General features: G+C 32.0%; 1 protein-coding gene across 5 annotated transcripts; it reads left to right on the top strand.

The window, feature by feature from the left end:
- Positions 1 to 1,166: 1,166 nt before the first annotated feature.
- LOC132726369 (uncharacterized) lies at positions 1,167 to 20,093 on the top strand. 5 transcript variants are annotated; one of them, XM_060711684.1, is made up of 9 exons: positions 1,167 to 1,309; positions 6,145 to 6,226; positions 8,034 to 8,114; positions 8,620 to 8,813; positions 9,156 to 9,229; positions 9,946 to 10,110; positions 11,930 to 12,155; positions 13,879 to 13,935; positions 18,576 to 20,093. In XM_060711684.1, exons 2-9 carry the CDS (start codon positions 6,190 to 6,192, stop codon positions 18,753 to 18,755), a joined length of 1,014 nt encoding a protein of 337 aa, XP_060567667.1. In that variant the 5' UTR covers positions 1,167 to 1,309; positions 6,145 to 6,189; the 3' UTR covers positions 18,756 to 20,093. The 5 variants fall into 5 exon arrangements, with proteins under 5 accessions (XP_060567667.1, XP_060567669.1, XP_060567672.1 ...); XM_060711686.1 differs by lacking the exon at positions 13,879 to 13,935 and adding an exon at positions 15,690 to 15,783 and having other exon boundaries at positions 18,576 to 18,767; XM_060711689.1 differs by lacking the exon at positions 13,879 to 13,935 and adding an exon at positions 13,100 to 13,124 and having other exon boundaries at positions 18,576 to 18,767.
- The last annotated feature ends 150 nt before the right edge of the window (positions 20,094 to 20,243 follow it).

Raw genomic sequence — 20,243 nt, 5'->3', positions numbered from 1 at the left:
ATCCTACACTAAATTTATAACAACTTACATTGTCTTATCATCATTTATTAATAACAAGTTCTTAGCAAAAGCACATGTTAATCAACCTTAGAAACATAGAGCTATAGAATTACAGAATAATATTTCTATGAATCTTGCTTATTCTAGTGGAATGAATGAACATAATAAGTTTTATTAAGAATACTAAATACATGCTACGTACATGTTCTCTTCATGAGCATAATTGAACATACGCTAGTGTGTTTGATCCCATTAGAGCCAGTATCGATAAACTATCTCGCTAATACATCAATGGATAGCATGCACTCAACCTTGAATTTATAAGTGCGTCTAATGGGACTGCCTAGCTTATGAATTATAGAATCATGTTCCATATTAAAGTTCTTAGAAGCGATTTCAAGATCAAAATTATAAACGAAAAATATTGAGCTTAAACAGTAGTAATATAGAGGCTCTGTTAATGTGATGCATAGGTATCTTATTAAGCTGCTGGCACTGGCTCTGTTGTATTTTAAAGAGAAATCTTTTGGAAATCTTTTCGGTCTCCTCCGGCAGGGTATTACATTGACAGCTGTTAAGGGTTTCTTATAAATCAGATATTAAGAGAATTTCCTTTGATATAGGGCAGATTGATCTGAGTGTAGTAATCAATATTAAGCGGCTTTTCCGATTTATCTTAAAACTGCTTGATTATTATTAAGGTTTGTACTTCTGATGTAATGTCTTTAATATGATGTAATTTAATATGATCGTAATCTTCAAATGCATGTGCGTATGTGAATACTGGTAATGTATATAATATGTGTTTAGAATAATAGTTATGTTCAAAAGCGCTAACAATTAAAAAATTGAATGGATGAAAATTATCATTTTGTGTAGATCTTTAAATATGAGTGTTTATTTTTTCAAGAATTTGTCCTAACTTACTAGCTTGTGTAATGAATCAAAGATCCAGATTCATCATTATTAAACATATTTTTTTTATTTATTTTTTTTCAATTTATTTTTTTTGTAGTCTACAGTTATTTCACTTGCATATAATGCATAATACATTGGTGAAAAAAAAATTAAATTCAATGTCCTAAACTTTCACTGTTAAATCAAATTATCTTGTTTATATCAATGTTGTACCAATATGATCCTGGATAACACTTAGAGTTTAAATCAACAATTTATTGTTTATATATTTTTTATATCATGATTTCTTTATTTTGTGTTTATAGAGGAGACAGAGTCACAATCATCACATGGTAGTGTACAGAACAAAGATTCAGGATTTAATGCAATATCTGATATTAAAAGTAGTCAGGTAAGTGACCGTAGAATTTTTTTTATTTAAATTCAATTTTACTTCTATGTATAACAGACTCAAAACAATCAAGCCAAGTCTGGGAATCATGCCTCATACTGCTCAAACCTACAGTGCAGAATTTCTTGTAATTGTTGCAATAACAAGAGCTGTTTGTTAGAAAAAGCACTAAACTATTCTCAGTATTTGACAGTAAGAAAAGGGACATGACTCTGTACAAAGATAATTTTGGAGTTATGGGTCCTGTGCTTATTGTGTTAGATAATCACAGAGAACAAATGTGTGAAGATTTAAACCATTCTGATTTTCAAATAATTCCCCCCCCCCCCCACATTTGTGGCTTATGGTGCCTTTTAAAGGGTAAGAGTATCTAGAATTGCAGTCATTGTTGATCCCTGCATGATTAGTTAAAAGAGGCAATCTATATTATTGAGTTCATAATGTACTGGAGTTCGTAGTTGCATCTCTTACTTACTCAGCAGGTGGTTAATGGTTTTCATCCATTGGTGTTGTGCTTTGTTTGTAAAAAATCATCTGCAAAATCATTTTTTCCTGTTTGGGCGCCATATGACCTAAATTGTGTTGATGCGTTGTAAAACAAAAAACTCAAACTTGGGCATCAATCCCAACAGTATCTTTAAATTCATACTAAAAGAATCTATCAAGATAGCAAGCAGACTAGAGGTCTGTTATTCTACTAACAGTCAGTTATTCTACCCAGGTGTCAATATGCGTCTTGAAATAATATCAAAAGGGCCGTCAAATTCCAAATAGTATTCCTTCATGAGTGACAAATTTAAGACCTAAAAAGAAAACATCTAAAAGTGCTTGTCTCCTCACAACTCATTTGTCATAAAAACACACAACCAAACTTTCTTTTAAAGATCAATATAAGACATTAAAGGATTTAAATTTTAATCTAAAATAATTCTTGAAATGGCAACAAGGGTATTTCCTATATACCAGTGAAAAAGCTGGAATGTTATTTTCATTATGATCACCTTTCATATGAACAGTGTCAGTGTAGGTGAAAAAACTTGACCCAATAAAGAATTTATATATACCTAAAAGTGCGTGCCTCATCGCAAATCACTTATGTCAAAAATAAACAAATTTTTAAAAAGATCAATTTAAGGGATTATAGGAATTACATTTTAAGATTGAAAATTCAATTATGGAAAGTTTATGCCACTTATCCTAATTCCATATTTAGAGTAAAGAATTAAACCCGTGTAAGTTGGTCGTGGATTATCGGCAGATAAAACCTGTTGACTTCGCTAATTGAAATTTGTAACTTTTTAGTTCCATGTGACATATTTTAATCATAGAAGATAAATTGACTGATTTGATAGATTGATTACTTAGAGGAATATTTTGCTTGAATTTAGGAGGATTTGATGTAAGAATTCTTTGCATTTTTTTTAAAATCTTTGATGCAACTTCAACTATTTCTTTTATTATGTTATCTTTAAATTAAAAAGTAGGTTTTAGATAAAAAAAAAATAACTACTACTACTATTTATTTACTATACTCATGTACATATTTATTAATAGACTATTATACTCATGTACATATTTATTAATTAACTATACTCGTGTACACTTTATTAATTGACTACTCATTTACACTTAGTTAATTAACTATAGATTTGTACACTTTATTAATTGATATACATATGTGTATATTTATTAATTGACTATATTCATCTACATATTTATTTATTAATTGACTATACTCATGTACATATTGATTAATTGACTATACTCATGTACATATTTATTAATTAACTATACTCATGTACATATTTATTTATTGACTATACTCATGTACATATTTATTAATTAACTATACTCATGTACATATTTATTTATTGACTATACTCATGTACATATTTATTAATTAACTATACTCATCTACATATTTATTTATTGACTATACTCATGTACATATTGATTAATTGACTTTACTCATGTACATATTTATTAATAGACTATACTCATGTACACTTTATTAATTGACTACTCATTTACACTTAATTAATTAACTATAGATTTGTACACTTTATTAATTGACTATACTCATGTACATATGTACATATTTATTAATTGACTATATTCATCTACATATTTATTTATTGACTATTCTCATGTACATATTCATTAATTGACTATATTCATGTACGTATTTATTAATTAACTATCTCTCATAACCATAACTTGGGTCATGTTTTGCACAAGTTTAAACAGCTGGACTTTTGCCACACAACCTTGACTTTTTACCCTCCAAAATATATATATATATATATAACATTGAATATCATTTTTACACTTTTATCTGAAATTTTATACATGCGTAAAAACAATAACTTTCTATTAAGATAATCCCACAACCTTTGGCCCAGAAAAACATTTAAACAGAAGTTTTAGATTTCCAGATTGTGAATGTATCTGATAATCCTGATAAGGGATTTAAGAATAGTAATTGTCCTTTTGTTTTAGTGAAATTGGAACCACCATGTAACTGGCCATGCCTGGTAATGCTCCCAGGGTTCAATGAATTTAATTTGCTGATATTTTTTTACTATTTCAGTTCTTTTGTTTTTTTTGTCTTTTTAAATTCGAATCTCAATAGTAAATCTTTAGAATAAAAGAAGTTTATTTATTAAGTACATTTAAAAGGCTTTTAAAGAATGTTTGGAAAAAAAGATTGGGTGAAATTTTATTTCAAATGGAAGAAATAGTGAAATGAAAAATTAATAACAATACCAATTTTTCTGTTATAAATCTAAATTTAATTTATATTATATTTGTGAAAAACAACACACTAGAAATGGAGTATACATAAAAAATGTGTAAAATGTATATATTAATTAAAATTTAAAATACACTTGCAAGAGAATTTGAAGTTTTAAATGTTTTGAAAATTAGATTGACCAAAAAATGTGAAAGGAATACTTGTTTATGCTTCATATGGAGTAGTAGAAAGGAATACTTGTTTATGCTTCATATGGAGTAGTAGAAAGGAATACTTGTTTATGCTTCATATGGAGTAGTAGAAAACAATTAAACATATTTTGGAGTAAGAAATATTGGAATAGCTTATAGTAGTTTGTATATAAAACAAAAGAATAATATTTCTTGATTCCCTGTAAAGTCAGGGAAATAAAGTTTAAAGTTATTTTGACCAAAGGATTCAGGCTTGTACTAAATACATCATAGTTTTATTAGAATAATTCATATACCAAAACAATGACTTCGTTTTGTCAGAATCAGTGCTAGGTGAACTTTTTGAAATGGTCAAATAGTATATAAAACTGATACAACTGGAAAATTAAAATACCTCCAACCAAAGTGGTAAAGTTGTAACTGTGCAAGTATCAAAATTTGAGTACAGAATTGACAGAAAAAACACGCGAAAGTTCAAGTTAAGTTGATATTAGTCCATGATCTAAACTACAAGTTGAGATGGAAGTTCAGGAACCAAAGTCAATATCATCGATCAAATCACTCCCGGATCTTGGAGATTCAGGTTTCGGTTCACGACAATCGGCTCGCACTACGAAGACGCAGAAAACATTAAAGACTACAAAATCAAAACAAACTAAATGTAGTCACGCAACAAAGAAATCAAATAATTCAAAAATTACCCATCTGTCTCGTAAAACAAATGATTCAACCAAAAGTATAAATTCTGATTTAAGTCGGGAAAGGGACTTAATTCTGGAAGTGTTGCCAAAAATCAGGGAATATAATCGCGTAAAGCTTGAGAGAGCTTTACGTAGAGATCCAATGTATGACAGTTCACAGCAACTTGTGTTTTATGATGAACAAGGCAATCAGGTACTCTAGTATATGATACTTTAATTAGGTCAAGGTCATTAGTAGGACAAGGTCTCTGTGCATTATAAGCATAATCTTTTAACATTTCCCAGTTTTAGTTGATAAATTGCTGAAATCAGAATGATAGAAACAGGAGTTATTGCCCTTGCTTAGAGACAGAGTTATTGCCCTTGCTTAGAGACAGAGTTATTGCCCTTGCTTTGAAGATTTTTTTCCCCCAATGATGATAAACTCGAGGCATTAAAGGATAGATCTTCATGTGTATTACCTGAATAATGTATCATTTGACTGATCAATGCACATGCTAAAAATGTCTAGTTTTATTATACCTCCATTAAATACAGGAAAGAGGCAATCTTATTGAAATCAGCTTCTAAATTACGCTACGCACTAGGATCTTACATTCACCCGTAGGCAGTCACCTTCTCGTGGTCTTTCTAACAACCAATCATTGGCAAGCTTTCACTATTTTAAAAGCGATGCGGTTTCTAATTTTATTGGCTGTGGCCCATGTAAGGCTCATGGGCTACCTGTTTCCTCAATCTGACTATAGATCAGATCTACTTATTTCTTCCATATGTAGAACTTATGATGCCCATATATGTTTAGCCATCTTTATAATTTGGTTTTCCTGAGAAAGCTATTTTTAGCCATGCAATCAAATCGGTTTTTATAGATAGGCATTAGAAGAAGTCTTATCAAAATACTGTTATCCGTGATAGTTAAACAAATTGTTGATTTTTGTTTAAAAAAATGTTTGAAATAATATTAAACAAATTAACTTGAAATAATAGTCAATTTTTAATGGGCAAGATTGATTTGCCAGTAAACCTGTCGGCTACATGTATATGGACAACGTCATCGTGAAAATTACCTACTCTGTATTAGTTTTCCAAGGGTAATGTTTCCTCAGGCCCCTGTACTGGTAAATCAGCTTTAGGAGCATTTGAGTGATTCATACTTTAACAATTGGGTGAACATTTCCATTATTACAGATCACTGACAGATTGAGTGGGTACAGTTCTGGAATAGCCAAAGATATGTCAGAATTTAGCCATGGACGACCAATTGGCAAAGGTAAATAAATTTTAACTAAAAATAGTATGTAAATCATTGAACATCACAACACTTTTCATGAAATATCATGGATAATCACATCACAATTCATACATGTGATATTTCACCCAGATGAAATAGCAGGATTCGGCTATAAGAAGCAGGGGATTTGGACCACTTGTAAATCAGGTATTATCAGTATAATATGCACAAACCATTATTCTTCATTTGAGCCGCGTCATGACAAAACCAACATAATGGGTTTGCGACCAGCATGGATCCAGACCAGCCTGCGCATAAGCGCAACCTGATCAGGATCCATGCTGTTTGCTTACAAACCCAGTATTACAAGTAGAGAAACTGATAGCGAACAGCATGGATCCTGATCAGACTGCACGGATGCGCAGGCTGGTCTGGATCCATGCTGGTCGCAAACCCATTATGTTGGTTTTGTCATGCTGCGGCTCATTTGTACATTTTATTACCACAATGATTATATGTCAGGGCTCGACATTAACGGTTGTCCGACTGCCCGGGACAACTAAAAGTTTGGTCCGGGCAAGTTATTTTGAAAAGCACTTGTCCGACAGGGCAAGTGAAAATAAAAAGCATCATTGACAAAATGCATGTACAAAATGAATAGAAATAACATCTTTTCATTTATAAACATCTTTAAAACAAAAATACACCATGAATTATTATCAATAATGTAAATATACTACGGTCATGTACATTTGTTGATATAGGAAACGGAAGCAAAAATATGAGCATGCGCCGCGGTAAGGTAATTCTCTGTGTTCTAATAATAGACTATATCTAATTTTGTACAAGGTAATTCCCGGGTTATGCTGTTGTTTAAATTTTTGATGTTTGCATGTAAAGATATCATTGAAAATATGTAGATAATCATATGATCTTTAAATATAATTGTTAAATAAAAGTTTTTTGCATTAAAAATGATTTATTGTTTAATCTAATATAACAACATTATGAACTTAGTAAACGAAGACTCGTTTACGGCTGTTGACTTGATGATTGAACGGGAAATTTCCTTATCCCCGCGGCGCATGCTCATATTTTTCCTTCCGTTTCCTATATCAACAAATGTACATGACCGTAGTATATTCACATTGAATAAACAGATGAACCGATGTTTTAGAAAAACTACTAAATACAAAAAATATTTATGAGCTTGTTTGTTTTTCTGATTTATACATTTTTACCATTTTTAGGTCAGGACAAGTAAGTCTTAGGTCACGGGCAAGTAGTTTTAAAAACTACTTGCCCGACAGGACAACCTGATTCAAAAGTTAATGTCTAGGCCTGTATGTTTTTTTAAATTTCAATGCTTTAAACTATGTAAGCTGAAATATAGAAATCAACTCCAGTTTCATTATAAAAATTTATTGTTTTATTTTTTAATAAAAACACAAGGCTTTAAACTATAATTAATAACAACTGAAAGGGATACTCGATTGATGGTGTAACATCAAAAATCACCATTTGGGTACATGAAATTAGGGGGGTGTGGGGGGGTAGTTTTTTTTTCCCAGCATTATCAGAGTTGTTTGAAGCAAATAATAAATAGATTATTGCAACAATGTATCTTACAATACAAATTTTTGAGGCCATGAAAGTAAATAAGGCCAAATACATGTATAAGCAAATATTTGCATTGGAATTTTAGAATGCGAAAAGAATTCTTACTGGAAATATTTGTAAATGAGTTTCATTTCCAGTTTAACTTTCTGAAAGTTTAATTATACATATAACTTGTTAATAATCATATCTTAATCTATTTTTGATTATGGTTTATTTTATTTTTTAGGCCACCAACATGCCCCACTGTCTCCCGTTAAATCCGAGCCTGGAAGTCCACCCCCTCATCTACAACTTTACAGTCCAAAAGGTACGACTTTTCTATATGTCTATGATCATTTTGTATGTCCAATTATTTGCACTTGTCAAAGAGACATCGAGATAATTTTGGCCGGGCGATGTATTTTCCAATTGTTTGACAGTATGAAGAAAGAAAAAAACAGTCTGTAAAATGGCTCATACCCTTCATGCTAAATTAATTAGGCTAGATCATTTATAGTCCCACTTGGCCCCTTGCTGCCATGGGTTTGAGTCTTACTAAACAATGTTGAAGCAGACATCTGAAATTTTTGGATTTCTTTGGCCTGTAAAAATATAGAGGTTTTTTTTTTTTTGCTGTTTTTGATGTTTTACTGCACACCAACACATGCAGTTTAGGTCATATGGCGGAAACTGGAAAGATGATTTTGGCTAACCTCAGGTGTTGTAAACTTCAGAAATATAATTAACATGTAATGCTAATATCAAAGAAACATAATATTCAGCACTTAAAAAATTCTTTCTTTGTAATTCGTGTGAATTTTGTGTGCATTCAGATTGGCGTAAATTTTTCGACATGATACCGAATGCACAGGAGAGACGACAGATGGAACAGATCCGACGAGAAATGGAGCAAGGTAAACTTCGGCACTCAACTTTACCACCGATATCGTACTTCGCGGAAGATTTGCCGATGTTACCAGGTGAGGCTGGTACCAGGTTACTGAAAACTGTTAGAGTAGGGGAAAAAGTAAGAGCATTTTTATTTTCTTCTATTATTATTCTTTGTTTTCTTTTGGTTTTTTTGTTAATTGAAATATTTTTGATATAATTTCAGTGACGTATTAGCTATATTATAAGGTTAGAGTAAGGGGATATTTAAGCATATTTTTATGGGGATGTTTCAAGGTTTTCTTCATATGCAGCTTACTAAGTCTTCAGCCTTGGAACATATTGTCACCTTAGTGTAGTAACGGGTTAACAACTTATATGTTCACTTTACAACCATTATTTATTTTTTTATTTATTCATAATTTTTTCCTGAGATATAATAAGTTGTATTACAATATTAGTATTTATTTACTTGTTTCAGATGCAAGTACCTGGGGATGGTCGTCATAGAATCGAGTCCGTGCCAGGAAAACTAGCAGTGCATACCCAGAATGAGTAAGTTAACTTTTTGTTATTGAAACTGTTTTATGATTTAACGAAGACTGCGGCCAACTGGTTACGGTCATGGACTTAAATCCACTTGCCCCTTACTTCTGTGGGTTATAATCCTGACAGGGACTTGGGATTTTTGCATGTGAGGAAGCTATCTAGGTAGCTTACGGAATGTTGATGATTCTACTCATGTGATCGTTTGTGCCTAAAATAATGCACGGAAGGACACCTGAGGTCTTCCTTCACTAGTAAATCTGGAAAGTCACAAAATTTTGACCTATACTTTGTTTGGGCAATGTGAAAGCCAACCGGCCATTGCATGCTTGGATTTGAGGAATGAGTGAGTTAACTTCTAGAGTATTATGAAGCAAGTCTATTACGAAGTAATAAATTAAAAAGTAAAAACGAAAATATGTGAATTGTTGCTGCATGGTATTTTTTTCATACATTTGAGAACAGGTTCGGGCCTGCTCCTGTTGGAAATTTTTGTTATCCCTACTGCCTTTCTTGTACATTTATTTAATTTTTTCAGCGACTTGGACTCACATAAATCTTAACAAACTACACCAAAAAAATTGTATTGAAACTCAGTCTACTCCACTTATAATGAGATCGCTTTCAACAAGGCACCACTTATACCGGCCATTGTACTGTGTCCCGGCCTTTTTTCGTTCTATTTTCCTTTCATTTTATACTGTTACTTTTTTTCGTTGTTACAGGGATGCTGGTTTGAGTAATTACGGTATTTTACAAATGCAGTGGACCACAGGTGTACCGACGGTTAAAGATCGTGTACACCCGCCACAACGTATAGCACAACATAGAACTCACAAGATGATACGCCCAGATAGTAGTGACCTTGACCCTCATGGTCTACCTCATAGGTATTGTTCTGTTCATTCACTACATTAACTCTGCTTGTAACATTTAGTGTAGCTTGAAGATCTTGTATGTTGTAATTACGGTTGTTACCACACTTAAGTGAAATTTTATATATGTATATAATTATGCTTCTAAGACAATTTTCAAACATCGAAAAATATTAAAAGTACTGCAAATATTTGTCCACATAATATGTAGTCATTTAAATATATGCATTCATTTCTTATTGAAAAATTTGACTTAGACTTTATTGAAAATAAGTTTCTAATTACCTCCCTTGATTCACATGAAATGTAAATTCGGTAATATCTTAACAAATAATGCTTTTTAGACCCCTACCGGTTTAACCGGAGGGGACTTTAGGTTTACCCTCCGTCCGTCCGTCCGTCTGTCTGTCTGTCCGTCAGTCCGTCCGTCCGTCCACAAAACTGGATCCCGCGACAACGCAAAAAGTACTGAAAATATTTTTATGAAACTTGATATATGGATAGATGGCAGTATGGACATTATGCACAGCTTTTTTCTTTTCTTCCTATGTTGAAAATTCTGGTTGCTATGGCAACAAATAGTCTGAAAATATGGCAAATTTAACACATAAACTGGATCCAGTGATAACTCAACAAGTACTGAAAATATTTTTATGAAACTTAAAATATGGGTAGATGGCAGTCTGGAGATTATGCACATCTTTTTCTTTTCTTCCTATGTTGAAAATTCTGGTTGCTATGGCACCAAATTGCCTGAATTTCAAGATTTCTGATTTAAATTTTTCAGCTTTTTCACTATAAGTTCTTTATTTCTTAAGGTGTTTACTTCAAACTTTAAATATAAATTTCTGGCCATCAACCACATCATAAGTGACAAGGTTTACAACTCTAGCACAAAAATTATCAGTATTACCTCCCTTGAACTTAGAATTTTTATGAAAAAAAATGTTGTCTTTTTTAAATAACTTCTTTATTTCCTAATGTATCTACTTCAAACTTCATATATATGTTTCTTATTATCATTCAACATTTTTGAGAAGGTTAAATACTCTAGCAAGACTATTTCCAGAATTATCTCCCCCTTGAACTTAGATTTTTTTCGAGAAATTGGTATTTTTCACTCCAATTTCTTCATTCCGTATAGGATTTACTTTAAAATCCCACATCATAATAGTATGACAAGGTTGTTTAAACATAATTTCCTTACTAGGCAGGGAAACTTAAGACATTACTGTGATATAGACAAACTTAGAACTCAAAAGATTTAAGTTCATTCATGTCATTCATCCACTGGTAAAATTGAATGGCCAATGGCCCATCAGAATGTTGCTGGGGTTCTAACCGGTAGGGGACTTATGGATTGCTTGCAATACTATGATAATTGCTTGTTGGAACTTATAATATTGATAAATCTTTGTTTGAACATTATATTTATGATATAAAACCATAAGAAATTGAGTTACAGCATCTTTAAAATTCTACAAGGAGATGTTGAATTCCCCGTACATATATAGGATTTTAGTCACCTTTGACCAATTCACTTTAATTTTATATTTTGGACAATATTGCAAGTTGAAATCTTGTTTATAAAAGAAAAGCAATCTCTAAGAAATTAGCTCTAAAGCTCAAAAATAGAAAAAGAGTAGTAACATATCATTATAGGGGACATTAGTTTTAAAATCGTTTTATATAAGACTTTTTTAATTTTAATGAATTTAAGTTAGAGAAACAGGGGAGCTAACTCTCGTCTCCGTGATTGTCGTTGACAGTCGCCCGTGCTCGTCTAAAGATCTAAAGATATGGCATGATCTTTACATTACCATTTCAATTTCAGAATGAGGCGGGGAATTTCGGAGGAGGAGTTACACCTGCCATATTTAGACTCAGTATCACCGCATGTGGCCAATCTGGATTCGCGGGATCATTACGAGTGGGAATTCCCCCTGCCGCCACCACCTGCTAAAGAGTCACGTACCGAGATTCCGCAGATAAGAAAAGAACATGACACATACTGTAAATACTATCACCTGGTGAAGAAGAAACTACATTTATATACATCTGTAAGTATTTATTTTGATAAATTACCTAATTAATGAAAAGACGTTGGGGTTTTTTTTTTACAGATAATCCATCAAGCGAGTCAGATTGAAAATAAAAAAGGGAAGAAGAGAATAAAATATTAAGCACCAGATGGTTTCTGAAATATTTTCGAGTAACTATAATAGGTAGCTGGTTCACTCCTTGGATGCCAGGCAAAATTTCTCTGTGGTAATTGATAAGGGACAGTCAGAGTCTCAGTGGACATTTGTCTATCACCGCTAATTCAGAAATCATGTGTCTGTGTCTTAAATAGTCTTTCGCTAGCTGAGAAATTAGTAATTGCTGGTTAGTTATACAGGCTAGGTGGACAGTGATCATGAAGAAAAGACAAAAAAAATGTTAAAATCTGCAGGTTAACCAGTCTGCAAGACAGACTAACAGACCCGGTTTCCGGATAATTGATTAATTCTAAGGTTATATTCAGTCCATCAAAACAAAAGCTATATACATGTATATATATACATTAATAAATATTAGTTAATAATACAATTTGGTTTGGTTTTGAAAGGGAAATGTAATGCTACAAATAAAGAACATGTAAAGGTTACAGTAAGGTACAAAAAGTTGAGTTATTTCAAGTTTGAATAATGTTCATTTAGATTGCAAGGGCCCCAGTGACTTGGTATTGCAGGTATTTGCCTCCTTTACCAAGGGAGACCTTGGTTGTTAGCAAATTTGTGAGTTTTTCATGATTATTTATAAGATTGGTTGAAAAAAAGATATTTTAAGCCATTGGAAACAAGTCCTTTTACTAGGCCCATCAACAGAGGAAAAAACAACAAAAATAGCTAAACAAAGAACATTTCCATATTAAATAACAAAAATGTTACTGTCAGTCATTTTCAAGAATTTACAGACTTATAATAATATTCATTGTAATCATTTATATTTTGTTTGTTTCAAGCCTATGTGGAAAGCAGAGAAATTAGGTATTTAAGAGTGGCAATAGGTTTTTTTGTAGACTTGCATCTATTATTTAATACTCCCATGTAATCTAGTACATACATATAAATATATATGTTAAGATAGTAGTGTTATGTTACAGAAGTTTGTGCATACAAAATTTTTTTATAGTGATAGTATACAATGTATGCATGGTAAAAAATACATATATTTGTTTTACCTTTAATTGTGAAAGTAAATGGGAGAAAAAAATTATATATTTGTGTTTTGTTTAGTCATGAAAGCAAGTGAGAAGAAAAAATACAAAAACAAATTAAAATTCAGTTTGAGTTTATAAAATTTTGAAATACTGATTATCTTCAAAATTGATTTTCTTTCAGGATATTTTATGATTCTTACATATTCAATGCTTTACTTTTTGAGATTTAAAGGTTATAATTTAATGCCAAATCTTTTGAGAATTTGAAGACAGGCCGCGATGAAATAAATTGTCTGTACAATAATAGCTGGTTAACTTCAAATTTTCACTTCATTATAATCCCTTAAATTAATAATGGGGCAGTTTCAATATTGTAGCTTGGTATATGTCCATTACAGAGATTCAGAAGGTTAAAAGTTTAATATGCTTTATTCCTGATGCATCTGCTGAGTATTTTGTTATTAATTTACAATGGACCGTGACTGTTTATTATTCTATAAGGGATAGACTAACTTACTGTAAACTGTAATAATGAGATGTTATAAAACAGTTTCTATGATTACTTATTTTTAACCAATCAGAAGTTAGGATTTATTCCTGCACTGATAGCTGCAGAATCAGCCAGACCAAAACCTAAGGTATTGCATGATGATGGGTGGTAAAAAAAATAACAGCATGTACTCTATGTTGATATATTAATGCTGACCGTTGATGCCTAATTGATATCTTTAATTAATTGCCTATATATTTATATGTTTAGAAAAGAAATAGAAAATGCACTATTCCACTTTAAGGAAAGAACTATACTGAGTATGTCTTTAGCATTTTATTTTTCCATTTTGGGAATTTTAATATATTAAGATCAAGGAAAAAAAGGCCAAAAACATAATGCATGAAAGATGATGGAAACATAACAAATAGTATTTGATGAATGATTGATGTGTAGTTGTTTTTTTTTCTGTGTTTTAGAATTTAAGACTAGATTTGTTGCATGTTATGATCCTGATAGTGGTTCATAGATATAACAGCATGATTTAACATATCATTATTTTTATGCCGCCCTTGGAAAAAGAGGAGGTATATTGTTTTGCTAATGTTGTTCGGTCTGTCAGTCTGTCTGTCGGTAGACCACATGGTTTCCGCTGATTATCTTGATAACTATTTATCACATAGTCTTCGTATTTCACATAGTGATTGCTCATAACCAGCAGATTACCCATAATGCTTTTGGGGTCATTAGTTCAAAGGTCACAGGGGTTTTAAATGTCAGAATGGTTTCTGCTTATTATCTTGAAAAAAATTCATCACTAAGTCTCCATATTTCACATAGTGATTGGTTATAACTAGTAGATGACCCTTATTGATTTTGGGGTCACTATGTCAAAGGTCAAGGTCACAGGGGCGTTAAATGTCAGAATGGTTTCCGCTGATTATCTTGAAAAGTATTGATCACAAAGTTTTCATATTTTACATAGTGATTGGTCATAATTAGTAGATGCTCCCCATTGATTTTGGGGTCAAAGGTCAAGGTCACAGGGGCCTTAAATGTTAGAATGGTGTCAGCTCATTATCTTGGTTACAATTCATCACAAAGTCTTCTTATTTCACATATTGATTGGTCATAAAAGGTAGATGATCCCTATTGATTTTGGGGTCACTAGGTCAAAGGTCAAGGTCACAGGGTCCTTGAATGGTAGTAAGATTTCAGCTCATTATCTTGAAAGATAATTATCACATAGTCTTCTTATTTCACATAGTGATTGATCATAACCAGCAGATGACCCATATTGCATTTGGGGTCATTAGTTCAAAGGTCACAGTCACAGTGACCTTAAATGTCAGAATGGTTTCTGTTTATTATTATCTTGAAAACTATCTATCATAAAGTCTTCATATTTTACATACTTATTGGTCATCATTAGTAAGTGACCTCTATTGATTTTGGGGTCACTTACTCAAAGGTCAAGGTCACAGGGTTCTTGAATGTTAGTATGGTTTCCTCTCATTATCTAGAAGGCTATTTATCACAATGTCTTCATAATTATTTCTAATATTGATTGGTCATATCTATTAGATGATCCCTATTGATTTTGGGTTACTAGTTCAAAGGTCAAGGTTACAGGGGCCTTAAATGTCAGAATGGTTTCCGCCCATTATCTTAAAAACTATGCATCACAAAGTCTTCATTATGTTTCTTTTTTCCATAATTGAACACTTCCATGTACCCATTTATGGCAAGTTTCTGTAACAAAATTACCAATAATGTGAGTCAAGGGCTAGAAAGGGGGGCATATATGTCGTTCTTCATTTATTTTGTCTTGTCGGATACTGCATCATGATCATTTTGAAGTGAAAATACTCCTTAACTCATTCTCTGTGTCTGTTTTTCAAGGTTACAAAATACATGAAAAATCTAGAAATGGCCGACAAATTATATCGGGACACTATGTCTGATAAAATATATCAGAGATTATTAAAGGAGAAAGGTATCTGGGATGTTGTTATCACGACAATATATAAACATTATCCTCACACCGATAAGATATATTGTTATCTCGGTACTTGGTAAATGTCAGTTTTTCCCCACCTTATCCAGGGGTGCAAAGAAACTTAACTGTTATAGCTTTTCGGTGCACTACTGTTGACAATAGAGTGATCAAGGCATTGTACTTATTATCGATATGTTTACCAAGTTGTAATGGACCTTTCCTGAGTTTACAGTTTTATGTAAATTGGCTAACTTGTTATCCATTTGCTACACTGAGATAATACATAGTCACTGGTTGACCTGGTTTGCACAAAATACCATATGGTTATGCTTGTGATACTGTTTGTGAGCAGTTGACCTAGCTATGAATGGAAAAGGTGTGGCTAAATGTTAAAAACCAGAAAGGTCCATTGCAAAAGTTTGTAAGTAACCCTTGGATTTCATGGGGAAAGCCCACAATTATCGTGTTCCGGATGATCTCTATTATCTCTATTTCAGAGTTATTAGCATTCACATTATATATATATGTTATAATTAAGTTTGAACACCGTCAATGTTGTACTATGTTTAGAGTGACCTCTCCCTGGAGGGTTTGATCTTGCAAGATACCCGGGATACTTTTATCTGAGAAAGGTGTTAAAGTAAGCTTACTTTAGGTCAGTGCATCTACATGCCTTCGTGTGCTTGCCTGTGAATTAAATAATGCACCTAGGGGCACCTCATGAGGTCTTTTTTCACTAGTAAAGCAGTAAAGGTCATGTAAAGTAAAGAAATCGAAATAAATCTGTCAAAATACTAAATTCAGGATTTATTTTTCAATTTTCACTTTTATCTATGCTAATTAAACTAAAACAGTTTTCAAGTTCACATCTAAATAAAAGCTGTAGAAAAGCCCATACAAAAACAAATTTTTGATTTTTTCTACCTAGGACTAGTGTAAAAAAAAAAGTGCCCACATATCGGAAATTTTATGAGTTATAAAATGGTTTGTCGTACATATAATTCTTGAAATTTGAGTCTCGGCTGTGGAGTGTCCATTTTTCTGGTGTTCTGTATATATTATAAATTGTACATTGTATATTAGTGTATAAATTTTTTAAAATTTACACATTTAAACATGTAGCATCCTTGCTGGATTGGTGTGTGCATGCGTATACAATTATATTAATCATACCTTTCTTTGTACTTTTTTTTTTTGGCATGAAATTTAGCATTCATTATGTGACATAAAATTACATAAGATATAATTACAATTTTCATCATAATTTTTCAGATTCTTTAATTTTTACATCATGAATATATAATCATTTTGTGAAAACTGCTGTATATGTCTGGATAGAATATCAAAATTAAGCAATGAAAACCTTTTATTATTTGTATTCTGGTTTTACTAATTGTAAAAAAATAAAAATGTTCCGAACCTTTAAATCTGACGTAATTTACAAAGTGGCTTTCTACTAGGTTCAGGATAGTACTTATTACACCAGTTACTTTACTTCTTTCACTGCCGTCATTATAAAATGTGTGATCATGTCTTTTTTTTTTTATTTTTAGCTCGACTATTCGCAGAATAATCGAGCTAATGCAGTCACCCATTTGTCGGCGTCGGCGTCCCTGTGGTTAAGTTTTTGTATGTAAGCTGGTATCTCCATAACTACTGAAGGGAATGGATTGAAACTTCACACACTTGTTCTCTGTGATTATCTAAGATGATTGGCACAAGTCCCATAACTCTGATTTGCTTTTTTTCATAATTATGCCCCTTTTTCGACTTAGAAATTCTTGGTTAAGTTTTTGTATGTAAGCTGGTATCTCCATAACTACTGAAGGGAATGGATTGAAACTTCACACACTTGTTCTCTGTGATTATCTAAGATGATTGGCACAAGTCCCATAACTCTGATTTGCTTTTTTTCATAATTATGCCCCTTTTTCGACTTAGAAATTCTTGGTTAAGTTTTTGTATGTAAGCTGGTATCTCCATAACTACTGAAGGGAATGGATTGAAACTTCACACACTTGTTCTCTGTGATTATCTAAGATGATTGGCACAAGTCCCATAACTCTGGTTTGCGTTTTTTACATAATTATGCCCCTTTTTCGACTTAGAAATTCTTGGTTAAGTTTTTGCGTGTAAGCTGGTATCTCCATAACTACTGAAGGGAATGGATTGAAACTTCACACACTTGGTCTCTGTGATTATCTAAGATGATTGGTACAAGTCCCATAACTCTGATTTCCTTCTTTGCATAATTATGCCCCTTTTTCGACTCATGAATTCTTGGTTAAGTTTTTGCATGTAAGCTTGTATCTCCATAACTACTGAAGGGAATGTATTGAAACTTGAAGAGTTTGTACCTTTTCGGACAATTTTATGTATTCATATAGGTAAGCATTATTATACTCAATGAAACACCCTTGTGACAAATTTTCGAATAGTCGAGCGTTACTGTCCTCCGACAGTTCTTGTTTTTTTTTTTATAATCAGATTTTGAAATCAGCTGTATGTTCAAAGGTTATAAAGAAATTCTCAAAGTTCAAACTCAGATCTCAGGTATTTGATTGGTCAGAAACTGTCACACATTATGAACACTGACCAATGAAAAATCCCGAGAGTTGAGACAGAACTCGGAATAAAAAGGTTTATAACCCCAAGGCCTGCTTATATTTAGACAGGATTAGAATAACTATTCTCTATATTCAAACATCGTCTACACATATCTAAACCAACATGAGATTATATTTTCATTTTCTGTACTAAATGTTTTTTGTCAATTTTCTTATTTCCAGCAACAAAAAGAGCGAATGCAACACCTACCCGAGCTGTTTGTGAAACGCATTCGTGACGAGGAAGAACAGCCGACGTCTGGAAAGAATGTCAAGAAAAACAGCTCACTTACTAATACAGACTTTATGTCATCTGTGATCTTTCCGCCATTAAAACTACGGCAATTAGTTAACATTTACTGACAGGGTTTCTTCTTTTAGCAAAAAATATGATGCATTTTTAATGTTATTTTGATATATAATGTTCTTTTTGGGGTAATTAGTACAAGTCAAGACCTAGTGGAATAAAACTTTTAAAGGTTTTTTCTTCTTAGAATTTGTGATATATTTTAACTTTTTTACATTGATATTTATTTCTATAATATATATGTATACTCCTTTTTTAATTTTTCTCTGTTGTCAAAAGTTTTGTTATAACTATTTTTCTTATTTAAAACTTTGCCAAAGTGAAAGATATGTGTTAACAAGAAGATTAAGTGATAAAATACAGTGATAGTTCCGGACTCTTACAAGATTTACCTCCCTTGCCAAAAGTGGCAGCCATTTTTGGGGGGGGGGGGGGGGAGAAGGTGGGTCAATATGCTATATCAAAGAAGTATGAAGAAAAGGAATAAAAACAGCCAGCTTAAGGTGATTAGTCATATTCTGATATACATTTAAAAAGGAAAATACTATTAAACCACTTGTTTAAAAGATTTTTATAAGGTTGCATGGATATGGTAGGATCATAGTTTATATTAAGCATATAATATATTAGGAATGACCCTCAAAATGGCAGTCAGGGGAGGTTATAATTGCTATATGAAAAGCTTCCATAGGAGGTGATCATGAGTTAAATTCCATTTTATTTACAAAAGTTCCAAATTCGATGTTAAGTAAACCCATGACTAAAATTGGACAAGGTTTACCACTGACCTGTTGAAAACAAAACAGAATTGATTAACTTTTGTTGTTTCCTGTTCAAGGATACAAAGGCTTGACAATGACGAGGTTTAAACCCATAAAGCCAGAAATGCTTAGGTTACTTGGGCAGCTATGTTAGCCACTAGCCCATACTGCAACTTGATAAACTTTAGTACGTCCATTACTGTGGGTAAAGAAAAGTTGTTATACCATAGTTAACTCCCCTTATAATGATATTCAAGGCACCGCTATATTTATATCTTAATAAATTATCCTGATATCTGAGGGTAGTTCAATTTGAGTCGGTACTGCAGTTACAGCATCATTTTAAGCTGTATCATTAGTGGAGTTTTTATTTCTCTGTCAAAAGACTATTAAGAAGTTATTAAGAATTTTTTTGTGAAAAATCTGAAGTTTCTGGGTTTTTTAAAAAATAAGGAAATCTGTTTTCTAGATATTTACACACTGTATTGTGAACATAAACTAATTGCAAGGACAATCTATTTCTTTTCTTCTTTAAAAACAGTTTTATTTTGAAGGTCAGTTTTAAATTATGAATATTAACAAATTATGCTAACATGTTTTGATAGATTCACATTAAAGTTAACATTATACTTTTGTTTAAAGTTAACATTATACTTTTGTTTACCTGATTGTTATGTATTGAAAATAAAAAATGTTTTTGTCAAAACAAGTGTTGGTGTTCTTTCTTTGAACCAAAAGAATCTGAGAAAATAATTGAAATCAAGGCGAGACGTCAGGATAACA

The sequence above is a fragment of the Ruditapes philippinarum genome, unplaced genomic scaffold, assembly GCF_026571515.1.
Source record: "Ruditapes philippinarum isolate M1 unplaced genomic scaffold, ASM2657151v2 ctg382_1_1_1_1, whole genome shotgun sequence".
Classification (NCBI taxonomy): Eukaryota; Metazoa; Mollusca; class Bivalvia; order Venerida; family Veneridae; genus Ruditapes; species Ruditapes philippinarum.
The sequence above is the reverse complement of the archived record's forward strand: the minus strand, read 5'-3'. Positions and strand labels throughout refer to the sequence as shown.